This window comes from Hylobates moloch, unplaced genomic scaffold, assembly GCF_009828535.3.
Source record: "Hylobates moloch isolate HMO894 unplaced genomic scaffold, HMol_V3 SCAFFOLD_15, whole genome shotgun sequence".
Classification (NCBI taxonomy): Eukaryota; Metazoa; Chordata; class Mammalia; order Primates; family Hylobatidae; genus Hylobates; species Hylobates moloch.
This window is the reverse complement of record NW_026652290.1, coordinates 77,425,295-77,451,191: the sequence shown is the minus strand read 5'-3', so window position 1 is coordinate 77,451,191 and position 25,897 is coordinate 77,425,295. Positions and strand designations below refer to the sequence as shown.

Here is a 25,897-nt window from a genome sequence, read left to right as displayed (position 1 = left end):
CTGTTTCAAGCGAGTCTCCTGCCTCAGCCTCCCAAATAGCTGGGATTACAGGCATCTGCCACCATACTTGGTGAATTTTTATATTTTTAGTAGAGATGGGGTTTCACCGTGTTGGCCAGGCTGGTCTCGAACTCCTAACACGTATGAGTGGTTCTCACTCCTGGCTACATATTAGAGTTGATATGGCTATCATATTAGAGTTGATATCTACATATTAGATATCATATAGAGTTGGCATCTACATATTAGAGTTGATATGGTTTGGATTTGTGTCCCTGCCCAAATCCCATGTTGAATTATAATCCCCCATGTTGGAGGAGGGGCCTGGTGGGAAGTGATTGGAACATGGGGGTGGATTTCCCCCTTGCTGTTCTCATGATGTGTCTGGAATTGGTGGGTTCTTGGTCTCACTGACTTCAAGAATGAAGCCGTGGACCCTCGCGGTGAGTGTTACAGCTCTTAAGGTGGCGCGTCTGGAGTTGTTCGTTCCTTCTGACGTTCTGATGTGTTCGGAGTTTCTTCCTTCTGGTGGGTTTGTGGTCTCGCTGGCTCAGGAGTGAAGCTGCAGACCTTTGCGGTGAGTGTGTCAGCTCTTAAGGCAGCGCATCTGGAGTTGTTTGTTCCTCCCGGTGGGTTCATGGTCTTGCTGGCTTCAGGAGTGAAGCTGCAGACCTTCACGGTGAGTGTTACAGCACATAAAAGCAGTGTGGACCCAAAGAGTGAGCAGTAGCAAGTTTTATTGCAAAGAGCGAAAGAACAAAGCTTCCACGGTGTGGAAGGGGACCCGGGTGGGTTGCCACTGCTGGCTCGAGCAGCCTGCTTTTATTCTCTTATCTGGCCCCACCCATGTCCTGCTGATTGGTAGAGCTGAGTGGTCTGTTTTGACAGGGCGCTGATTGGTGCGTTTACAATCCCTGAGCTAGACATAAAAGTTCTCCATGTCCCCATCAGATCAGTTAGACAGAGAGTATTGACACAAAGGTTCTCCAAGGCCCCACCAGAGTAGCTAGATACAGAGTGTCGTTTGGTGCACTCACAAACCCTGAGCTAGACACAGGGTGCTGATTGGTGTGTTTACAAACCTTGAGCTAGATATGGAGTGCCGACTGGTGTATTTACAATCCCTGAGCTAGACATAAAGGTTCTCCAAGGCCCCACCAGAGCAGCTAGATACAGAGTGCCAACTGGTGTATTTACAATCCCTGAGCTAGACATAAAGGTTCTCCGAGGCCCCACCAGAGCAGCTAGATACAGAGTGTCAACTGGTGCACTCACAAACCTTGAGCTAGATGCAGGGTGCTGATTGGTGTGTTTACAAACCTTGAGCTAGATACAGAGTGCCAATTGGTGTATTTACAATCCCTGAGCTAGACATAAAGGTTCTCCACGTCCCCACCAGACTCAGGAGCCCAGCTGGCTTCACCCAGTGGATCCCACACCAGGGCTGCAGGTGGAGCTGCCTGCCAGTCCCGCGCCATGCACTCACACTCCTCAGCCCTTGGGTGATCGATGGGACTGGGCGCTGTGGAGCAGGGGGCGATGCTCGTCGGGGAGGCTCGGGCTGCACAGGAGCCCACGGAGGTGGGGGAAGGCTCAGGCATGGCGGGCTGCAGTCCCGAGGCCTGCCCCGCGGGAAGGCAGCTAAGGCCCGGCGAGAAATCGAGCGCAGTGTTGGTGGGCTGGCACTGCTGGGGGGGTACCCAGTACACCCTCCACAGCCGCTGGCCCGGGTGCTAAGTCCCTCATTGCCCGGGGCCGGCAGGGCCGGCTGGCTGCTCCGAGTGTGGGGCCTGCCAAGCCCACGCCCACCCAGAACTCCAGCTGGCCCGCAAGTGCCGCGCACAGCCCCAGTTCCCGCTCGTGCCTCTCTCTCCACACCTCCCTGCAAGCTGAGGGAGCCGGCTCTGGCCTTGGCCAGCCCAGAAAGGGGCTCCCACAGTGCAGCAGTGGGCTGAAGGGCTCCTCAAGTGCTGCTAAAGTGGGAGCCCAGGCAGAGGAGGCGCCAAGAGCGAGCGAGGGCTGTGAGGACTGCCAGCACGCTGTCACCTCTCAAGCGAGCGAGGGCTGTGAGGACTGCCAGCACGCTGTCACCTCTCAATGATAGTAGGTTCTCATGAGATCTGGTTGTTTAAAAGTGTGTAGCACCTTCCCCGTTGCTCTCTTCCTCCTGCTCCAGCCATGAAGGACGTGTCTGCTTCCTCTTTGCCTTCTGACATGATTGTAAGTTCCCTGAGGCCTCTCCTGCCAAGCTTCCTGTAGCTTGCAGAACCGTGAGCCAATTAATCTTCTTTTCTTTATAAATTACCCACTCTCAGGTATCTTCTTCACTGATGATAACACTGCTTTAGCCAGGGTTAAGAACCAGTGGTCTATAGGCTGGCAAAATCTCAAACCCAACCTGTCCCTTGAGTTCTAGACTTGCCTATCCACTGTCTAACTGGCATCCGGCTTGGAAGTGGAAAAGTCATTTCAAAATTAACATTTCCAAAACCAAGCTCTTGATTCTCCCTCCCAACCAGCCCCTCCTTGATTCTACTTCAGCCTTCCCTATCTCAGTAAATGGCAAATCCATCCTTGCAGTTGCTAAGGGCAAAAGTCTTAGAGTCCTTTTTTATTCTTTTTCTTTCTCTCACACCCTACATCTGATCCAGGAACAAATCATGCCACCCTACTGTCAACACTTATCCAGATTCTACCCACTGACTTTTGCTTCAGGCCACGAGGGCGTAGCTGAATCCAGACTTCCCTCCCACCATAATCAACCAGGAAACAGGAAAAAGTCTATGAAATAATTATTTTCAGACATTGGAAAACAGGTAGTTCAGGATTATGGTCCCTGAGAGAAGGGAAACAAACAAGGTGAGCCCTTCAAAAGCCCTAGTTTTTGCCTGGTGGCAGTTTTCAGACAGCCATGGGAGTGGAGAGATCCAGACAGAGCCCAGAATTCTTGCTGAATTGAGGGGAGAAATTCAAGTTCAGGGAGGATAAAGCAGCTGTCACTGCTTAACTGCTATAACTACTGTGGAGCACTGGAGAGGAAGGAACTATCAAGAAAAAGGACTCCAGAAATCTACTAGGGGTCCCTCTTTGTTATTCACCAAGGTCTGAATAACAATCTGTGCAGGTATAGGGTAAAACCTAGAAAAAAATAAGACCAAGAAAAACAACTTCCAGGAAATAACAATTTCCAGAGCCCTCACAAAGCCAGGAATCACCTGAGTTCCTATCAAAGGTGGAAAGGTTTCACTGAATCCACAAGGCATTCAGTAGAGACCCCAAAAAGGTTATTCTTTAATACTGTGGCTCATCTAGTCCCAGAGAAAAGACTCCTTTAGACCTGCCTTTAAAAAGCTTAAAAACAAGTCTGGAAAATATCAACTGATCTATAAGGAACTGTCTGGCAGAACAAAGTCCAACCCTGCTTGAAAGAGTACAAAACAATCAAGCATCAACAATGTAAAATTCATAATGTTCTGATCTCTAATAAAAAATCAGGTATGCAAAGAAGCAGGAAGATGTGACCCACAAATAAGAGAAAAATAGTCAATAGAATCAGACCCAGAAATGCCAGAGATTATGGAATTAGCAAAGGTATTTAAATACCTGTTAAAATATGTAAAATATGCTCAAGATTTAAAGGAGAAACATAATGATGAGAAAAATGGGAAAAAATTTTTTAAAACCAAGTAGAATTTCTAGAGATGAAAAATATAGGGGGCTGGGCGTGGTGGCTCACGCCTGTAATCCCAGCACTTTGGGAGGCCAAGATGGGCAGATCACGAGGTCAGGAGTTCGAGACCAGCCTGGTCAACATGGTGAAACCCTGTCTCTACTAAAAATACAAAAATTAGCCAGGCGCAGTGGCAGGAGCCTGTAATCCTAGCTACTCAGGAGGCTGAGGCAGGAGAATTGCTTGAACCCGGGAGGCAGAGGTTGCAGTGAGCCGAGATCACATCACTGCACTCCAGCCTAGGTGACTGAGCAAGACTCCACTTCGAAAAAGAAAAAAAAAGAAAAATATAATGTCTGAAATGAAAAATTCACAGAATAGAGTTAACAACATACTAAAGACTGCTGAAAAAGGTTGAACTTGAAGACATAGCAATAGAACTATTCAAAATAAAGCACTGTAACCAAAAAAAGACTGAAAAGAGCCTCAGCTACCTGCAGAACAATGTAAATTAAGACTAACATATGTGCAGTTGGAGTTCAAAAAGAGAGGATAGGGTAGCAAAAATAATATTTGAAGCAATAATGTCAATCTTTCCAAATCTGAGAAAATTTATAAACACACAGATCCAAGGAGCTCTATAAACACAAAGGAAACTACACAAAGGCACATGAAAATCAACTTGTTGAAAGTCAAGAATGAAGAGAAATCTTAACAGCAGCCAAAGAAAGGAGGCACAATTACTTATAGATAGAGAAAAATATTCACAGACTTCTGGTTTTTTTTTTTTTTTTTTTGAGATGGAGTCTTGCTCTGTCACCCAGGCTGGAGTGTGGTGGCACGATCTTGGCTCTCTGCAACCTCTGCCTCCTGGGTTCAAGTGATTCTCCTGCCTCAGCCTCCCGAGTAGCTGGGATTACAAGCGTGTACCACCATGCCCGGCTAATTTTTGTACTTTTAGTAGAGACAGGGTTTCACCATGCTGGCCAGGCTGGTCTCAAATTCCTGACCTCAAGTGACCCACCCGCGTCGACCTCCCAAAGTGTTGGGATTACACGTGTGAGCCACCACACCTGGCCACAGACTTCTTATCAGAAACTATGCAAGCCAGAAAACAATCTTTAAGGTGCTAAAAGAAACAGGAAAACAAAACAATGAAAAAAACCCTACACTTCAGTAAATATGCATTTCTTTTCTGAAAGATATAATCACTTCTCCCTGGCTCCACCAAACATGCCCTGGTCCAAATCATCATTATCTCTCACCTGGAATATTTCAAAAGCCTGCTAACGAGTCCCCACACTTCTATATTTCCCCCGTACAGTTGTTTTTGAACAGCAATGAGTGATCTTATAAATCAGATCATGTCAGGCCTCTTTTGTCTCCCCACTTTTTTTAACCTAAGTTTTGCCTCAGGATGTAATCATGCTTATTCTCAAAACCCTCTCGTGGCTCCCCATTTCACTCAGAGTAAAATCCAAAGGTCTTGCCATGGCCTGGAGACCCTGCATGACCTAGTCTGTGGCTACTGCTCTGACCTCACATTCTAACTCCCACTTGCCCCTCCTCCAAACACTATTCCAGACACACTGGCTTCCTTGCGTCTCCTCCAGCAAATCCTGCAAGCTCCTCCAAGGGACCTTGGCACTGGCTGGAGCCCTCTTCCTCCAGGCGGACACGTGGCTCACTCCCTTACTTCATTCCAAGCCTCCACTCGGGTCACATCATCCAGGAGACGCTTTCAGACCACCCTACTTCCATCACTTTATGCTTACCCTGGTTTTGTTCTTTTTGCAGCATTTACCACCACCTGACATTTATTTGTATATTTATTGTCTATCTCCCCCAACTAGAATGTTAGCTCCATAAAGTAGGGACTTTGTCTACTTGTTCACTGCTGTATCCCTGGGGATTTTAAGTTGCTGGCACATAGTGGGGCAGTCAAGAAGTATTTTTGAATAAATGGATCAATGGGGATCATGTTTTCTGGATGCCAAATTAGAATACAGGGCCTGCTAACTGTTCTGGAAAATATGACGTGTGAAATCAGTATTACCCCCTACCCCACACGGCACCATATTTTTCTGGAGCTCTCCAGTTCTAGACTCGTTGACACCTAAAAATATTTTGGTGCTAGTCCTGGGGAAGGCAGATTATTGGTTTAAGATTCAGTTCTAGCCACAGGCTGCACTGTGCATAAATCTAGGGGGCTACATGGAGTTCTGAATGACATGTGTCTCACTACAGCGGCATTACAGAGAAAGCCTGGAAACATTACAAGGGAGTAGAGCCAGGGCCTTGTAGATACTGGCTCATTCAATCCTGCAACCCAGAGGAGCTGGGCCTCCTCCTGAAGGGCCTGCATCACCTCCTTCCTTCTTGTTCGGCCCTGGGGACTGGGGACGACGGGTGGCGGGGAGGCAGGGGAAGATCAGGAACTGAGAGAGAATTTATCAGCGTACTGGCTCCGAGTCTGCAGCTAGGATGCCCTTTAGCCATAAACAGCTATAAAAGAATAAGTTTTATGGAAAAACATTAAAAAAGAAATAAAGCAAGAACATAGATGGAAGTGAAGGGGACTCTAGGGACAAAAATGCTATGAATTAAGGTCATTGCTACACACCAACCTCTGCTGCACCCCCGCCCCCAGGTAGTGCCTTTCCCACCTGCAGGGCACAGGGGGCTGCCCTCAGCAATCTCTGAGCAGTGAGGGGAGGGCTGCCCTGCTGAGCCCAGCTTTGGAGGAGGGGTATCCTCCTCCAGCCTCAGCCTGCTTCATTCCCCACTTCCTGTGTGGCTGCAGCATCTTCAACTGCCTTCCCCCCATTATGAGACATGCCTACAAATCTCCAGATGCATTGTTAGAAACCCTGGGGCCCTGTAGAGCATGGCGGCTCACGCCTGTAATCCCAACACTTTGGGAGGCTGAGGTGGGCAGATTACTTGAGGCCAGGAGTTCGAGACCAGCCTGGCCAACATGGTGAAACCCCATCTCTACTAAAAATACAAAAATTAGCTGGGCATAGTGGTGCATGTCTGTAATCCCAGCTACTCGGCAGGCTGAGGCACAAGAACCACTTGAACCCAGAAGGCAGAGGTTGCAGTGAGTGGGGATTGCACCACTGCACTCTAGCCTGGATGACACAGTGAGACTCTGGCTCCAAAAAAAAGGAAAGAAATCCCCAGGCCCATGGTCAGCCCCTTTGCCTAGATCTTCCTGTGTGGGCATGATGTCAAGAAATAAGGGGGGAATGGAGAGCAAGAAGACCCAAGATCAGCAGGGGTCATGTTGAGTCTTGTTGAGTGCTGATAACCAAATTCTGTCTTTGGCTCCTGAAAATATCTCTTACCCTTTTTCTTTTGCTCCTTTCCAAAGGCCACATGATCCCCCAGTTCCTATCCCTAGTCCCCTCTACCCAATTCATCCTGCCACAAATATTCAGCATCCTGGGCTGCCATATAAACAAATGAACAAACATTTACTGGTTCTCAGGCTATGCAAGGGTCCTCCCCACGACCCTGTGAGGTAGGCCTCATTGTGATAGTATATAGCTCTTCAGTCTAATGTGACAAATTCTGCTCTTTGTTTAAAGTGTGAACACCAGTAGCTATAAAATAAAATTATAACTCATAGATTATGAACCACTTAGAGCGCATAAAGAAACAATTCATGTTGGCAGTCCTCTTGAATAAGTTTGGAATCATATAGCAGTTCAGAGCTGAATATACAAACTAAGCACATATTCCTCAGTGATTTATCACTGATAGAGATATAGATAAGCTGTTTTTTTGGTGGGGGGGGACCCAGGATCTCGCTCTGTCACCCAGGCAGAAGTACAGTGGTAAGCTCTTGATAAAGTGAGAGGACAGTTGATGATGGGCTGATTTAATGTTTGAGGTGAACAGCCAAAACAAGGGACTTCACAATTATCTGGTTGTTTGAAGGCAGTTCTAGAGACTAACAATTTAGACTAACGAGGTTGCTTGACTTAACAGCCTAACTACATAGTGACTAAAATGCCAGAATCTTCTTCTAAAACAGTCAGGATCACATTACACCCCGTTCAAGAACTCCAGTGGTTTCCTGTTGCCCCCATACCAAGTCTAAATGTTTCCACCTGGCTTTCAAAGCCCTCCAATATGACCTTAACCTATTGAAGCAGTTTCACCTGTTATTGTTCCTTAACTTGCTTAAGGCAGGCTGGTGCTGACCTCACTCACACTGTTCTTTCAAACCTGCCTACCCTGCAACCTGAGAGGTGGCATCAGACATACTGGAAAGAACAAAAGATCTGGGGTCAGAGAACTCAGCTCAGGGTTTAGCTTTGCCACTTACATGTGAACTCAGCCAGATTATCTATTAATAAAAATATAAGCCTACATTACAGTGCTTATGAAATACCAGGGCCAGACCAAGTACCTGCATTCATTGTCTCATATAATTCTCCCAACCACCACATGATACAGGTGTTATTATGATTCCCATTTTATAAATGTTAAAATGGAAGCTTTGGAAGTTCATCTATTCAACAAACACAAGGTACTGTGCTAGGCAATGGGAATATAATAGTGGACAAGAGAGGCAAGAACCCTGTTCTCACGGAGCAGGGAGTGAGCAGAGGTCAGGTAACAAACAAACACATAAACACGTTATTTGTTCATGAACAGGACGATTTCCAAAAACGGTACATGTTCTAAGAAGAATAAGGCAGAATAGTGTGAGGGACAGTGACTAGGGGTTAGTGGGGGGCACTACGTAATCAGGGGGACCAGGGAAGACTCCTCAAGGTGACATTTTAGCTTTAGATATGAGGCTTGAATGTGGTTAAGAGAAGTCAGCCATGCTGTGACTCACAGAGCAGTGCGCCAGGCAGCAGGAACAGCAAGTGTAAATGCCCAGAGGTCTGATCTGGATAAGTCCAGTGTGGCTGTAGTGCATTGAGTGAAGGGGAAAGCAGTGCCAGTGAGGCTAAGAGGGGGCAGGGCCAGATTATGCAGGGCCTTGAATGTCATGGTGAAGAGTCAGATTTTGTGCAACAGGAAGTCATTGAAGGATTTCAAACAAGCAAAGGACTTGGCCTGACTTCCACTTTTAAAGATCTCTTTGGCTGTGTGTGAACAGGCTGTCAAGGAACATAGAGAAAGTTGAGGGATTGGTTAGAACACTAACTTAGTTGCCCCAGCAAGAAACGATGGTGACTGGTCGTGATGGGCAAGGAGACAAGTGGATGGAATCAGAATGTATTATGCGGATTGAGCTGACAAGAGTTGATGAATTGGATATGAAAGTTTAGGAAAAAAAGAGGAATCAGGACTACTCTTTATATGGATGACATTTATTGATATGAAGACTCATGGAGCAGCGTACCAAGGAGCAGGAACAGCTTGTGAGGGGAACAGTCAAGAGTGGGATACGGCAGGAATCAGGAGTTCTATTTTGGGCTTTTAAAAGTTGTGATACATATTGAACATCCATGTGGAGATGTCAAGTGGGCAGTTGGACCCATGGCTCTGAAGCTTAGTGTAAAAGATGGGTTATTCATCAATAGATAAATGGGTTTAAAGCCAAAGGGTGTGAAGGGGATCAGAGTATGCCATCCCCAAATATGTCACTTTGGCACAAGGATTGTTTTGAGCTGCAGGCAATTTGGAAGCAGCAGATGCAAAGAAAGCTCCTTATCCTCCCCTATCTGCCTAAAGGCAGGACATAAATTTCCCTTTGCCAAGGTGTCCTCCTTCCCCTCTCTGTACTCTTAATCACTGGGGACCCCATTATCACTCCAGATATTGTACCAGATTGAGTCTGCATAACAAACCTTACTAAAACCAAAGCTTATTCTCCATTAGTTTCCCCCCATATTTATCTTCCCATAATTTACCACTTCTAGAAGTCCAAACTCCTTTTGTCTCATCATTACTTCACAATTTATCACTCTTTGTTAAAATGGTATACAACTTTTTAGGTAATTACTTTTCTATGAAGGCCTCCATATGTATATGCAATACATCTTTTCTCCTATTAATCTGTCTTTTAATTCAGGGCCCTAGCTGCTGAAAATAAGAAAATGTAGGAGAAAAGCTTTTCCTCTACAGATGAGAGATTGTTTGGAGACAGTCCACAGTGAGGACTGAGCATGGGGCCCTCTCATATTGAAAGGTCACATAGAGATCCAGCAAAAAGGACCAAGGAAAGCAGCCAGTGAGGATCAAGGACAGCATGATGTTCTGGAAGCCAAGAGAAAAGAGGAGTTTGAGGATAAATGGTCAGCCATGTCAAATGTTGCCGAGATGCTGAGGACAGGGAAGTCATCACTGGATTTTTTAGGAAGGGGGTCACTAGAGACCTTACAATAACGTAGTCACTGGAAAGGTTGGGCTGGACTCCTGACTGATGTGCATCCAGGGGAGAAGGGCAGGTGAGGGAGATGTTGAGAAACTTTCCTGTAAAGGAGGGCAGAGAAATGGGAAAGTAGCAGGAGGGTGATGCAGGGTCTATTAAGAAGGAAGAATACACATGTTTGCATACCGATGGAGTATAAATTAACAATGCATGGGGAGTGGGTAATGACAGGAACTAAGTCCTGGAGGAAGTTAGAGGAAGTGAGACTCAGTGAAGCTGGCATTTGTAAGTGGGCACTTCATCCACTGTCACAGGAGAGAAAGCAGCTCCACATGGTGGGTGGATTTAGGGGTGTGAAGATAAGGAAGTCCCCTTCTGATTACTTTTATTTCCTCAGTGGAGTGTGAAAAAAAGGTAATTAGCAGAGAGTGAGGGGAATGGGAGGCTAAAGGTGGAAGAGGGAGGATAAGTGGTGGACACAGTAGGAAGTACAGTGGGATGGGGGGGTGCTGCCAGTGTGGAGTGTTCAGCTGGTACTCAGGGTCACCAATTTAAAGTTGGACCAGTCAGCATCTCTGCATAGTTTGTTAGCCATATTCAGCTGCTTGAGGGCAGATGAAGAATAAGTGGGAAGTTGGTATTTTGATAGGGGTACAACATAGGGAGAGAGGGGCAAGGAAGTTAAGGGTCTCTGAAAAGGGAATGAATCCAAGCTGAGTTAAAAAAGAAATGCAGGCTCAAAGAAGATGGTGGAAAAATAAGAGTGGGAGTGTAAAGGACCTGTAGGGCTTACAGCCAAAGGATTATGATCTCACCCAAACAGGGTGAGATCAAAGGATGGGAGCTGGAAGCATGGGAGGTGGTGGGCAGAGGTGAGATGTTTGGAGTCAAAAACTTTGAAGGTAATGCAGTTACTAGTAATAGCAAGGACATACATAGATAGAACCAAATGACCTGCTGGGGTGGGATGGAAAGAAATATGGTTATAGATGAGATGGTTAAGGAGCCCGGTTCTTGGATGCATCATCTGTAGGAGGCTGGAGAAGGTTGGAGAGGAACTCAGTGAGGCAGACTTCAGTGAATGGGCAGGAGATGCATGCTGGCAACCCTAATGACACAGCTTGCTATGGTTTGAATGTCTCCTCCAAAACTTATGTTGAAATCCAATGGCTATTGTAAGACTTTTAAGAGGTGAGAACTTTTTTTTTTTTTTTGAGACAAGTCTCGCTCTGTCGCCCAGGCTGGAGTGCAGTGGCGCGATCTCGGCTCACTACAACCTCCGCCTCCCGGGTTCAAGCAATTCTCTGCCTCAGCCTCCTGAGTGGCTGGGATTACAGGTGCCCACCACCAAGCCCAGCTTATTTTTTTGTATTTTTAGTAGAGATGAGGTTTCACCATCTTGGCCAGGCTGGTCTTGAACTCCTGACCTTGTGATCCACCCACCTCAGCCTCCCAAAGTGCTGGGATTACAGGCGTGAGCCACCATGCCCAGCAAGAGGTGAGAACTTTTAAGAGGTGATTGGGTCGCGTGGGTTCTGTTCTCATGAATGGATTAATGTCATCATCACTGGAGTGGGTTGCTTATTGCGGGAGTGGGCTCCTGATAAAAGGATGAGTTTGGGCTGATTCTGTCCCACACTTGCTCACCATGTGATGCCTTCCACATGGATGACTCTTGCCAGATGCCGGAGCCCTCTATCATAAACTTCCCAGCCTCCAGAATGGTGAGTTAAATAAACTTGTTTTTTTTGTTTGTTTGTTTTTAATAAATTACCCAGTCTGTGATATTCTGTTATGGAAGCAGAAAACAGACCAAGACAAGCTAAAATTCATACCCAAGACCAGGGCCCCCAGCATTCTCTCCCTAACCACTACATTGTACCGCAAATTGTCACTTGGCAATGCAGATTTCTTCATTCTTAAAATGGATACATGAATAATGCATACCTGCCCGGCTGAACAATGCACATCAAGGAGCTTTGTAAGGCAATTTCCGTATGTTAGGCATACAATCCAATCTCTGCTTGACTGCGCCAAGAGGCCTGAACAACTCCAATCAGTACAGGTGTATGACCCACTTCAGCTCTTGTTATACATTCTTCTGAACTGCCTTCTGGGTCATGTATATTGCTCACTAATTTGACGTTAGGGACTGAGATGCCTTAGGGATTTGGGGACTATGTGAAGGTAGAAATGGCAGTAAGGTGGACTTCATGCAGCTGCTGGGTTCCTGACATTGGTTACAAGTTACATCTCTCTTTAAATATAATGGGGTATGTTGCTGCTTACAGAAGCTTTGGAATGAATCCCTTTGAGAAGCAAAGCCTTCTTTTACAAAGCAGGTCATCATCTGATCATCATATTTTACTTTTTATAAAACAGGTGCCTAGGTAGAGTTGGGAATCTTGGAAACAGCCATTCATTCAAATTTACATTGATTCCGAAAATATTTCTGTAGCCCCTCCCATGTACCATGCCCTGTGCCAGGCATTGGAGACATGGAGGGGAATGGAGGAGATAGAGTTCTCATCTTCCAGGAACCCGGAATCTGGCAAGAGAAGCAGATGCTAAGCACACAGTCACACAAGTGATTCCATGCCAAACCAGCAGGAAGTGTGGGGAGTGACAAAGAGGGTGCTGGCAGGGGCAGGCCCTGCAGTCCCACTTCTGCACTGACACAGGCAAGGACCTCTTCCCTGCCTGCCACTGAGGCTGCCAGACCTTCAGAATTAGCTCCCATGCGATCTCAGCTTTCTTTCCCAACCTTCCATTTTAGAAGAGAACCCAACAATCCAAACCTGCATGGCCTCCAAAATGCACCCCGCCCCTAGGAAATGCCAACACACTCAGCACAGGCAGAGGCCCATGCCTACCTTTCCCTCTCGCACCTGGGCTGTCCCTGCAGAATTCCTGGCAGGTCCTGGTGTTAGCAGCTAAACAGGCTCACACGAGGCGCTCAGAATTCAGAACACTTGGCAGCAGGGAAGAGGATCATGGCCATTTGGAAAGGATTAGAGAGGAGTCACGCGGAGTGCGATTTGGGGTTTGCGTTTATCTCAACTGAAACTTTCCAGAAAGCTGGGACAACTGATTCCAATAAAAGCTTCCCCAAGTATTTTTGGAGGCATTGTGATGGTGCTGGGCCGTGTGGGTGGGGGTGGCTTTTCCTGGTTTGTGGAATTGCATTTCATTACTGATTAAACTTCCGTCAAATTTGTGAAGCAACATCCAGTTTCTAAGGAATGTGTCCCGGGCAGGTGAAGAGAAAAGGTAGAACCACTGGACTGAGAGGTGGAATTGAGCAGGGCCTCCTTATGGCTCAGAGATGTGGCCAAGGCCAGGGCCAGATAGGAAATCTGATTCAGTGGGAAAACTAGGACCAGAAGCCCTCCTAGTTAAGAACTGAACTTTTCCTACTGCTTTCTGCGGGTAACAAGGGCTGAGGCTTAGAATTGTCTAGTTTGGTTTCAGTCCAGGGCAGGGTCAGGATAAGGGCCCAGCTGACTCAGAGAGCCATGGAAACAGCACTGCCAGGGAGGGGAGCTCCAGAATGAGCTGGCTGCCCTGCTGCACACCTGCCAGCCACTAAGAGAGCATTAAAGCAACGGCCCAGCAGAGGGGCTCATGCACAGCCAGCCCCTCCAGCTGTAGGGGTGGGGAGCCCAGCAGGGAGGCCCTGGGAGGTTCTGGAAACCTGGCCTGGGCCCAGCTTGCTCAGTTTTTATTTTTTGTTGTTAATTTCCAGCAGTCCAGGGTTTTCAGTTACTCATTCATTCCATCCACTCAACATATGTTGATTAATCATCTACTTTGTGCCAAGTATTATGCTCCATGATTGACAGAAATTACCTCTTTGCTGCACTTCAAAGTAGTCATTCAATGCATATCTGCTGCCATCATGGTTATTATCATGTTATTAATTGTAACAGTGACAAGCACTACTAAGATGTAGCTTCCGAGGTGGAGAAAGAAGAAACTAAGTTTTCTGTATACCTACTATGTGCTGCGTCCTGGGCCAGCTTTAGACACATCTTAACCCACTGAACAGTGGCTTACTTCGCAGATGGGGAAGCTGGCGTAGAAACAAATAATTGTCACAGGTCTGAGGGCAGTAAGAGGGACTTCACAGTGGGTCCCTCTCTAGTGGCACCATTTGAGCTGGATCTTGAAGACTGATTTCACCTGGTAGAAAATAGGGAGGAAGGAAAGGGCATTCCAGGTGGAGAGAACAGCACATGCAACAGCCTAGAGGCTTAAAGTGCGAGGTAAGGGGGACAGAAGTTAAGGATGGCTAGAGAAGAGAGTAGCACTGGCAGGTGCTTGGTGCAAGGTCTGGGCAGGGTCTGTCCCAGGACACGACCTTAGGCAGAGTCTCCCTCAAGCCAACCAGCCTTCAGGAGGCGAGTTCTGAGCTGGCCATGTCCCCAGGCTTTCCTTGCTGGTGTGCTTAAGGGAGGCCCTCCTGGTTTTTTGGTTTTCTGTCCCGCCTGTCCATGCCTACTGCAGCTGTTTCCAGTGCAAGGCTGAGGGTTCTCAGGTCTGGGCGGGAGCTCGGTCCTCTTCAACAAGTTCCCAGAGTTCTGGTAAGCTCTGTGGGAAGCACGTGCTCTACCCTCTCCAATCTGGTTGGCAGCCTCCTTCACAGAGAGGTACTAGGTGGCGAAGGATGGGAAGCAGGCAGCCCTTGCTTTAGTGTAGTCACTGACACTGCCAGAAGCATAGCACAGCCAAATCCCAGAGTCCCCAAACTGTGCTTCAGCTCTCGCTGATGCCTCCTCATCCTCCTCCTCCACCCACACAACCCTGCAGACCCCAGACTGGGCTGTGGTTCTTCCCCCTCTGTGGAACTGCACAATTCAGAACAGCAGAGATCTTGAGCAGTCAGGAGCCCTGGATCTTCTATTCTGCCATTGATTGACTTGCTGTGTGATGCCAAGAAAGTTGCTTAACCTTTCTGAGCCTGTCATCTGTGAAATGGGATATAATTTTCTTTGCTGTCCTAGGATTTTTGAGACCTTACTGAGTAAACGCAGATAAAAACACAGTGAACTGGCAAACATGACGTGGCAGGGAGGGGAGTCAATCAGGGAGACCAACAATGCCTCAGTTATCCCCCTCACTCCCCAGAACAAAGGCATTGGCTGCTGGCATGATGGAGAGTTTGGAAAGGGGAGATGCTGGTGGGCTCTGCAGCCTCCCCTGGCCCCAGATCCTGTCCTGCCCTGGGAGGCTTCTGCTTGGGAAGGGGGTCCCGGTGCTTCCTCCACCCACCAGGGAGCCATGGTAGCCCCAGGGTGCAGGGAGCAGCAGCCTGGCGCCCACACATGGGGCTATTAGCTGCAGTGCCTTCCTTCAGCGACCTTCACCCAGCAGCCATGACACTGGACCCACCTCAGAGAAGTGTGGCGGGACCTGGCCTCAGCCAGCATCTGGCTTCCTTGCTACTCTTCAGCTCCATGACCTCCTCCTCAGCCTAAGCACTGCCAAGAGGCCTCAGCACACCTGGAAAACAAGGAGGGTGGGCAGGGGTGTGGCTGCCCAGGGCTCTGCTCTGGGTGTGAGGGGCAGAGAAGCACTGGATGTCACTGGTCTAACTCACCACTCAATCATTCATTCAGTTATCCACCAATTACATCCTTGACAATGATTAAAGAGCACTGTGTTTATGAGGGATGATTAAGATACTCTAGTTGAGGACCCAAAGAAAATGCATTTTCAAAAGTACCCTTCCAGGCCGGTTATGTAACAGCATAGCACACAACACACCCGAGAGGCAGTGACCAACCAGAGTGCAGCAGGTGCCACACAGCAGGGGGGCTGAGGCCCAGAGGACTGGACCATGCACAGGGTGGTGTGGCCTGAGCTACAGGGAAGGAAATGTGCCTTGGCCTCCCCTCCTTCACAGAGAGCCAGGGCAGGGCTCACCAACAGGGTTGCCGAGATCTGGGGAGCAGATGCTACTCAGGGTTACCAGGCACTGCACCCATGGGTTACAGCCTTCAGTCTTTAACCCCATGGGGTAAGAACCATCATGGTCTTCACTTCAGAGAGGAGGCACTTGAGGCAAGGAGAAGTATATCCACTCACCGAAACCACACAGTTTGAATACATAAGAATTGGGACGTGAATCCAGGCAAGCAGGCTGGCTGCAGTGCTGGTGTGTTTAGAGTCTACACTAAACTATACTGGAAGGATATGAGCCAATAGTCTTCCCAGATATAAGAACATCTGAGCTAAGAAGGGGCTCAAAGGACCTTGGGCATTCCCTTCTTTTAGTAAGGGACAAACTGAGGCACTGAATGGTGATATGTCCTGCCTAAAGCCACGCAGCCAGTTAGTGGCAGAGCCAGGTCTAGACTCCTAGTGCCTGACTCACTGCTGTTCTCTCTACCCTAACGACTCCAAGTGCATCAGCATAGGCATTGCCAGGAGCTCATGAGGAATGCAGACTGTCAGGTCCCACCCCAGACCTACTCAACAGAAACCACACGGTAAGCAGATTCCCAGGTGATTCCAGGCGCCTTACAGTTTGAGAAGCACTGCTGCATGCTATCCTACCTTCCTGGTCTGTAACATCTGTTGCTGTGAGTATAAAGACACTGTGTTTGAACATTGTAAAATCTGCAATTACAAGATTCTGGATACTTCATCCTGAGGTCACCTTGGAATGAGATCCTCTGGGATCTGGAGGAAGCAGATGGAGGAGAAACACCAGAGCTCAATTTTTCTAAGGGCCCAGGCACACCAGTTACCACTGACCTGCTAGTAAGCCAGGAACTTAGCCCCAAGTTGGGGGTTGGCCAAGCGCAGGAAGGAGGCAGCACTCAGAGTCCAGAGCATTCTCCACCATAGCCAGTGGCCACTTGGAGAGGGGACCTAGAGTCCCCTGGTAGGTGGCTAGGGAATGGCAGGGTTTGGGGTAGAACTTCCTGGGGCCAGAGTCTCAGCAGTGATGGCAGCCAAGAGTTGGCTTAGGGTGAGAGCCAAGGGGCTTCAGTACCCTTCTTCATTCTCTACCAGCACCTCCCCAACCTCCTGGAAAGTGCTGTGTTTCCTGCAGTTTCAAGCCTCTCCAGCCCCTGTTCCTCACCAACTCTCCCTGTGTAGAAACTCTGCAGAGAGTATGACTGTGTCTCTTAAAAAAACTTTGGTGAGGATCAGAGGCTGGACTCTGCCCAAAGCACCCACCTTGGGCTCCACACACTTTCCAGATTGCTGGCTGGTGGCCCCATGCAGAGCCCCAGACCCCGGAAAGTCAGTGGAACTGGACGGAAAAAATAGAAGGGCCAGAAAGCTTGGGGAGGACTTCAGAGCTGGGGGTGACACAGGAATAGACCAACGGCCTTTTGTTATTTCCAAGATCCTCTGAATCTGAGGCAGCCAAACAAGGCAAGAGAGTGCTGCTCCGGGTGTCAGGGATGGGGACACTTACTGAACACTTACCCAAGGCTACCACCACCATCTCCAGATCAAGCAGGAGTTTCTACCCAAAGCCCCCTCACAAGTCACTCAGCCTGCCTTCTGCTCCTCAGATGCCCACCCTTCTCTCCAGCTTCTCCCCTCTGTGTGCAGCGCAACACTCACCCTTTCTGGGAAGCCTTGGTGCCCTCTAAGAACTGTGCTGGATTCTCTACTTGTCTATGTGAGCAGTGTGTGTGTGTGTGTCCGTGTGTGCTGTTTGTGAGTGTGAGAATTATGTGTGTAAGAAAGGGTGTGGGAGAGTGAGATACACCTACCTTTGGCAATATTGATGTAACTCTTCTAGGGAGGATGAGAGCTCAAGCTCTCAGCGAATCCCCCTTTGACTTGCTGGGTAACTTGGGCAACCTCTCCTCCTCTCTGAGCCTTGTGTAAAATGAGGAGCGAGGGTAAATTCACCCTCTTTGGGCTGGTCTGGAGATGCTCTAGGGCTCCTCAGAGAAGACTTCAGGGAGCGAGCGGCAACTGAGGAAAGGCCCACTGGTCTGGACTCCGGCCCCCACCCCCAATTACAGCAGCTCTGCTCCTATTTGCTATAATGGGCTGATTGTTGGCTTTTGTTGACAAAATGGTCTACATGTCTGGGGAAAGTTCTGAAGGATCTTTGTGGTGCTTCCAGCTAGAATACTGTAGGAGTGTACCTTTGCTCCATTCGGCACAATTCTGAGTTGTTCGACGCTGGGGCCCTTGGGCATAGTCAAGACTGAGTGGAAATATGTTCTCTCTCAGCTGGCTTGGCCCAGGAATAGCGGCAGACCATTCCTGGGAGTCCAGGGGAGAGCAGGGGGATCCAGGTACCTTTCTTGTCTCAGTTTTTGATGGCCCGGCAGTGCCCCCACCTGTTTTTTCTTCTTACCTTTCTCCACTCTCCCAGAACTTCCCAAAGGAAGCTGCTCTCATTAAAACAAGGGAGGTTGAAGATCCTAACACCACAGCCTTGTTTGGGAGGCAGCTCACCTCCTAGAACTGAGTGCAATCCTGGAGAAAACCAAGTGGATGTGCGGCCCCTTTCCACGGAGCAATTAGCTGGATAACTGTCCAGTCGCTGCTAGGCTTTGTAGAGGCATAGGCTCAGATACAAAGAGACCAGACAGTCTCTCTCTCCAAAGGGGCTGGCCACAAGCACCATGAAGACAGCAGTACCCACTGACTCAGCAACTTCACCAGCTGGAAGTCATCCCAAGGAGGTATCACAGAAAGAAAAGGCCATCTTGCATAAAGAGGATCACTGTGGCATTACTCAAAATAGCCCCAAACTGGGAAACACCCAGCTATCCAGCAATAGGGGTAGTGAATTATAGAACATCAACTAGATGGAATATTATGCACCCACTAAAATTAGGCTATGTGAAAACACAGAAACAATATCAGTAATAAAATGTTAATAAAACAGAAGCAGCTCAGTACAAATCAGTTAGTTTCCTTTCTTTTTCCTACAAAAGGCATGACAAGGAACTGCAGGGGAACGTGCAAACATGAAGAGTTGTGTTAGTGCAGTGGTATCATGAATGACTTGTTCTCTTATTCATATAATAAATAACTATTGTTTACTATGGGCTAGGTCTGATGCTGGGTGCTGAGGATGGAGCACTGAATGGTAATACATTTCCTGCTCTCCACCCAGAGTTTCAAATTTAAGGAGTATTTTCTTCCTAAATGTCCTTCAAAGCTGTCACAGCATCATCTTTCAATAAAAAATAGTTGATGAGACTGGGCATGGTGGCTGGTGGCTCCTGGCTGTAATCCTAGCATGCTGAAAGGCTGGGGTAGCAGGACTGCTTGAGCCCGGGAGTTTGACATCAGCCTGGGCAATGTAGCGAGGCTCTGTCTCTTAAAAAAAAAAAAAAAAATTAGCCAGGTGTGGTGATGTGTGCCTGTGATCCCAGCTTCTTGGGAGGCTGCAGTGGAAAGATTGCTTGTGCCCAGGAGGTCGAGGCTATGGTAAGCTGTGTTCGCACCACTGTTCTCCAGCCTGAGCAATGGATTAAGACTGTGTCTCTTTAAAAAAAAAGTTGATGAGAGAAATACGCAAGGAAGGGTGCGCCTCTCCTTCTGGATAATGTATTTCATTCCAGATATCAAAACTATCTCCAGCTGGATTACATACATGTTAGAAGAAAGTTGAATGTAAATGTGGTAGTGACATTTTGGGCTTATAATGTCTTAGTTTCCTTTGTGGCAAAAAGAGTTTTAAAAAATCCATGTTGAAAAAGAGGGAAAAAGTTAGGACTTGTTACTAATCTCGTGGCTGAATAATTAAGTGTGCCTAATTCTGAAAGTAGCAAGCTAAATTATGCAGTGCCAAAAGTGACGACTCTTATACCTACACCATCCCGTCTACAGCGGCATGATTTTAGCTTTATAGCTAAAAAACGCTGCCAGAAAACCTAATAAAAGGAAGCAAAAATATTTCTGTTTATATCAAGCTGCCATTTGAGAAAGATTTTAAAATATGTTCTTTCCTATGTGTAAATCTGACAGCAGATGCATAATTAAAACCCCAGTGGAGAGTTTCCATTTAATCTTTTCAAAGTTAACTGATAAACATCCGTTAGGATGTGAAGTGATGGGTTAATTCTCTGTGGATTGTTTGGAATATCTTTGAGCTGGAATACTGTCTTCAAGACTATTGTTTCATGCTAAAAGAACACAAGACAGTATCTTTATCTTTAGGAGTTCATACAATCACAGGAAGTGCAGACAACATGCCAAAGGCCACACATGCATCTATGATGAGTGATGCTTGTCTTAGATGTTTGTTAATTGGCAGAATGAATAAATTGATACATTCACATTAAAACAAACTTGATTTCAACCCCTAGGGAATATGTCACATAGCATAAATTGGAGAAATAATAATTATCCAGGATTTCAGTTCAGTGTAAGCAATCAGTATGAATAATTTAGACTACAAAGTGGATTTTTATTTCGCTTGAGCTATTCAGATTAACTTTCTACACAGCCTGAACGGCTGCTGAATAATCACAGGCAAAATTTTCCACTGGTACCGCACTGTGTAGACACACGTGTATCTACACGATTGCAAACTGCCCAGCTGTGGATATGGGGCCCTGTTCAAACCAAATGTCAGGACAAACATTCTACTTCATTGTGGTGTTCCATGTAACCTTGAGTACACACAGCCATACCCAAACCGTTCATTACGTCTTCCACCAGGTGAAAGCCCATTCCTGCCCTTTCTTCCCCTCCTCTATACACATGTGCTCTCAAGAGTGTGTGTGTGCACATGCACACACACGTGAACACACACATACACACACTGGTGCAAAAAAGGGCAGAAAGCAAGTGACTTCTGTCTTTAGACCACAGTTTTCCAGAAGTTCTCCTACTTGCCAGTACCCCATCTCTGCCCTTTAGGCTGGCTCTTGCCTGTCTAGCTAACTAAGACCTGCCAGATGCTTCTAACTTGTCTGGCCTGTAAATCTGTCTTGTCCTTCAAGTTTTCTCTGGACTTAATCAGTTGATGACGTGACCAAGAGACCAGCAGACCAGTCCCTGCCCTGGTTACACACACGCACACACACTCCCTCTCTCACACTCAGATAGACAGACATTATTAAATATTTCAATCTCAAACAAGAACGTTCCCACCAATTATATGCATGAAATTGATGGATATTGCACAACTTGGTTTCTGGACCTAGCTGAAACCCTCATTAACTGTGTGACCACTGACAAGTCCCCTGACCCTGTGCCATATGAGATTGGACCAAAAAGGTCCCCTTCTTGTTCTAATCATCTTCAGTGAGGATGGCCAAGATATGTTGCTCAAAAATGCTGTGATCCAGCTGCACATGTTGGAATATGCCTTAATCTCTGCCATGCAGAATAAGCTTTAACCTTTCAAAATACAGCCTGATACATACAATCATGTTATGGAATGAATGGAAGGAAAGATTTCCTATACTAAAGTCTAGATGAATCATAAATCTGGGTCTACACAACACACACACACATACATATGTCCTTTTGATTAGGCAGTATAAATAGCTAAATCAAATCATTTTGTTCCCCTGAATTCCACAGCACTGTATGAACCATACACACTGTGATACTCACTCATCAAATAAAACTGAGTATGTGCTAATTTTCCTCTTCATTGGATAAAGAGTCAGATAAAGAATCCTGACTGCCCATTTTTTGTGGACTGAGCTTTGGCTCCCTGATCTGTTGAACCCATAAAAGCATCAATAATAATAATAATTGTCTCTGAAGATTCAGGCCATTTAAGAGAAAGAAACTATGTAAGCAGAAGAGAAACTGACCTGTGGAGATCTTTACTTAAACCTCATCCAAATGCATTTTGCACAGAGAAAGCTGAAATGCCAATTACGCTACTTGGGGATTCAGCAGAACTTATCTGACTGATGGAAGTGACCAATTTGAACCACTGACCCCAGAATATCCCAGCAGGGGCAATAATCAGCAGAGACCCTGCTACTTGTGTGGCTGTCTTGGCATCCTCACAGAGGGCTGGTTCAACCCTGAGCTGTACACGGGCTGGTTTGAATGTTTCCCCACAGATTTTGGAAGCAACATGCTGGGTCACTCATAACATAACCACATGCTTCAGTGTAGCCCTCCTACATTGCTTGCCTACATCTGAAAACACAAATCAAGAAAGAGAATATAGCTCCTTTCCACTTGACTAAATAACAGCCAATCCTGCCAGTAGACTAAAGGCTGGGGCATGGAACAATTTCCCAACACACTGACTTGATTTTGTGTAAATTGCTGAAAGAGAAGCTTTAGAAGATGTGGCTGGGCTCAGAATCAGTGCCTCCAAAGGAGCACCGAACAACAGATTGATGGAGCTCATCAGAGAGGCACAGAGACCACAGGCCATTGGAATGGGGCCTTATTTGGATGGACTCATGGCCCAAAAAGGAAAGGGACACTGCCAACAGCTTCTCCTTTAGCCTGTGGGTTCCATTAGGAAGCCAGAACATGTCACTGGGAAAAAGTGCTATGACCACCCAATATGTGCACAGGTGCCTCTAGGTGGAAGAAAGGGAAAGGGCATGTTTACAAGAGCAAAAGCACAAGTCAACAATGAGCTATGGATGCATGATGTCATCCTCCAGGACTAAGCATCCTTAGTACTTTTAAAGCACTTAAAAAAAAAAAAAAAAAAAACCTCTAGTTGCTATAGCAACTTGATGCAGCTCTTAAAAGGGGATTTTTTTTGAGGGGGTCATTTTATATCTTCTATCACCATAACAACATGATATAGCTTTTTAAAGGGTATTTTTATCCAATTTGTGTGTGCCTTGGACTTGGGCCATATTTGCCTTTTCTATTTAAAATAATCAGATCAAGCATGACACATGAAAAATCATTGAAGGCAAGGAAGTGCTTTCATAGACTATACATATATACTTAGAGAGACATCTCTAGCTGCTCATATGCTGCACATGGAGGCAGCCTCTCTCCCTGCCTCCAACCAGCCATCTGCTGTGGCTTATCCTGGGCAGTTACAGTCCATGCCTCTGTATCTGAACTGGCATACCAAACCACTCCAGAAGGTGTGTGTATGAAATCCCTCACTTCTCAAGCCCAGCAAATCCAGCCCCCTCCTCCAAAACTGCACAGGAGACAGTGCCTTGGGGTGACTAGAGGTGTGACCAGCCAAGTGCCTTCTTCCTTCCTGGGATTCAAAGCAGGAGTGGGGGACACACACAGCCTTGTCAAGGTGATAAGCATGCATTTCTGCTGCACTCTGTACAGGTGAGTAACCGAGGGTGGGGGCTTTGTTTCACATGACACCCAGGGCCCAGGGAAAGTGGGGGATGGGAAAAGTGAGTGAGAGAAGAGGAAGAAAGAGGAATGAAGGGGTGGATGGAGAGCAGGGGTGGCTCCAGAATTTCTCCACAGGAGCTCAGAGGCAGCAATCTGGCCACAGAGAAAGGGGTGGGGGCTTGAAGGACTATTTACACAGCATTCTTCATAAGGCTGAGAAAACGTGAACTGTTTATATCCAAAAAAAGAGAGAAGAGATGATGGAAAGAATAGGGGAACTATCCCTGCTCCCAGCTACCCCTTGGTACCACTAATGGTTGGAAAAAGTGGCAAGGGAACAAAGAAAGGGTCAAGAAATTGAAGAAGGGGCTGGGAGTTGGGGGAGAACACAAGGAAGGGAGGCAGAACAACAGCAGCTGAAGTCCTGGCCTCAGGCTAACGGGCTTTACTTTGGGGGGCGGTATAGATTGTAGGAGAAGCAGGTGGGAAAGAGATCTAGGGAAAGTGATTCTGGGGTAAGTGGTCACCCTCTCCAGGGTAAAGGAGTTGGAGGCCACTGAGGGGGAAAACACAGCGTAAAAGAAGAAAGCGGGGAAGACTATGAAAAGAAATAAAAGCACTGAGGGTGGAGGGAGAAGGGGCATTTGAGATCCTCCTGGAGAGGAAACTGAGGCCCGGGGGTTTTGGGTGGAAAACAGGAAGGAACCGGTAGTCCTTGGTACGTATTCTTAGAGGAGAAAACGGAGGCTCACAAAGGTCAGGTCACGGAGCCGGCCAGTGTTGGAGCGCAGGCGGCCTGCGGTAAGCGCCAGAGGTGGGCTTTCCTCTCTCACTGAAAGCCGGGAGGGAGAGAGAGAGAGAGAGAACGGGGTCCGGCGGAGAAGAGGGCGAGACAAAAGTAAGCAAAGGGACATTAGACCGAGGGACGAGCCGAGGGACGCGGACCGAGCGGCCGAGCAGTGGAAAGGGCAGCAGGTGAAAGGCAAAGAGAGGAAAGATGCGCCGGGGGCGCGCCGCTCACCTATGGTTGACACCACGGTGCCCACGAAGTAGAAGGCGCCAGGGAAGTCCCAGCGCGGGCGCAGCGCGTCGGCGCGGACGCCCGCGGCCAGCGCGGCCTCGTAGTGCCGGAGGAAGGCGCGCAGCTCCGGCTCGGCCACGCCGTGCGCAGCGCTGAAGTTGCGCAGCGTGGCGCCCCAGCGCGCCCGCGCCTCCGCCTCGCCGGGGCTCTCGAGCGCCGAGAAGACTGTGGCACCCGCCACCAGGTAGAGGCCGATGAGCGCCGCCAGCAGCACGAAGCGGCCGGTGTCCTCGTTGAGGTGCGAGCGGCGGCAGCAGCAGCAGCAGCAGGAGGGGCGCGGCAGGCGGCGGCGGCTACGGCGGGGCGGGGGCCGGGGGCTGCGGGAGGACATGGTCCGGAGCTCAGCCCCGGGGCCGGGACGGCGCTCGGGGCCCGGGCCACGACATCCCCCCGGCGGGAGCAGGAGCGTGAGGATGGTGGCCAGGGGTCCGGGGCCGCCGCGGAGCCCCTCGCCGCCTTCGCAGAGCCCCTCGTCGCCTTCCCAGAGCCCGGACAGAGAGGCGCCTCCGCCTCCTCCCCGGCGCTCAGGCCACACGCGAGTCCCGTGGCCCAGCGGGTGCCCGGGCAGGGGCGCTCCTCTCCGCGCCCCGACGCCTCGCCGGCTCCCGCGGCTCCTTACCCGCCGCTCTCGGGCGCGGGGCTCCGCAGCTAGGCCCCTGCCGCCCGGTGGCCGGCGTCCACGGGGCCCCAGGCCTCATACTCCTCTCCAGACAGGCCGCGGGCTGCTGGCGGGGTGGGCCGTGGAGCCCGGGCGCCTAGGACCGGGACGCGGCAGCAAGGCGGGGAGAGAGTCCCCGGCGGCGTCCCATGAGGCGTTCGGGCTCGGCGGCTCCCAGGTGCGGGCTGTGCGGGCAGTCCTGCTCCCGCCCCCGGGGCTGAGCTAGCGGCGTCGGCTTCGGAGCCTCGGAGCCGAGCCGAGTCCAGGGAAGCGCTCCTTTCTCAGCTCCAGCCGAAGAGCCGCCCGGCAGGGAGAGGCGGAGTCACTGGCGCCCGGGGCGGGGTGTTGGGGAGGGGTGAGTAGGGACAGGAGGGAGGGGGTGGAGAGTTGGGCTGCTGCGACGCCTCCCGGTGGCTCTGGCGGCACCAATGCGGGGCACCGGAGCAGGTGGCCGACTGCGGTGCGGGCTACCACTCCGCCGGGGAACCTCGTCTTGCTCCTCCCTGCGCTTCGCCTCTGGAATCCCTCCCTTATCTCATGCCGCGGTGAAACTTTGCTCAAGTTGGTGGTGCTCTGAGGTCTCCAGGGCTGGAGGCCGCGCGACGCGAATCGCCGACACTGGATTCTCGGGCGCTAGTCCGAAGTTTAAGTTCCCTTCGTTCACTCCTTTGCCCTGGATCGAACCGCAGCCCCAGGACGCAGCGGGTTCCATTGGAAAAGGGAAATCGGGGAGAGGCGGTCGCTGAGCTCCGGGCGCCCTGGGAACGAGGGCGTTTGCTCCCCCTCCCAACCGAGCGGGCGGCCGGCGTCAGCACCGCGGACAGCGCATCGGTGCGGCAGCCGCGGGCGGGCTCCGCTAGGGCTGCAGGGGTCCGAGGCGCGGGCAAGGCTGCTCAACCCGTTGCGCTA

At 49.0% G+C, this 25,897-nt stretch overlaps 2 protein-coding genes across 2 annotated transcripts in view; one reads left to right on the top strand and one right to left on the bottom strand.

The window, feature by feature from the left end:
• The window catches only part of KCNK12 (potassium two pore domain channel subfamily K member 12), a 60,505-nt gene extending 35,189 nt beyond the window's left edge, over positions 1–25,316 (bottom strand). Inside the window, exon 1 of the mRNA XM_032176554.2 lies at positions 24,271–25,316. Coding sequence (XP_032032445.1) covers positions 24,271–24,661 — 391 coding nt within the window. The 5' untranslated portion in view covers positions 24,662–25,316. The remainder of the gene's footprint in view (positions 1–24,270) is intronic.
• MSH2 (mutS homolog 2) overlaps positions 1–25,897 on the top strand; it is a 305,392-nt gene that overhangs the window by 133,502 nt on the left and 145,993 nt on the right. The window lies entirely within an intron of this gene.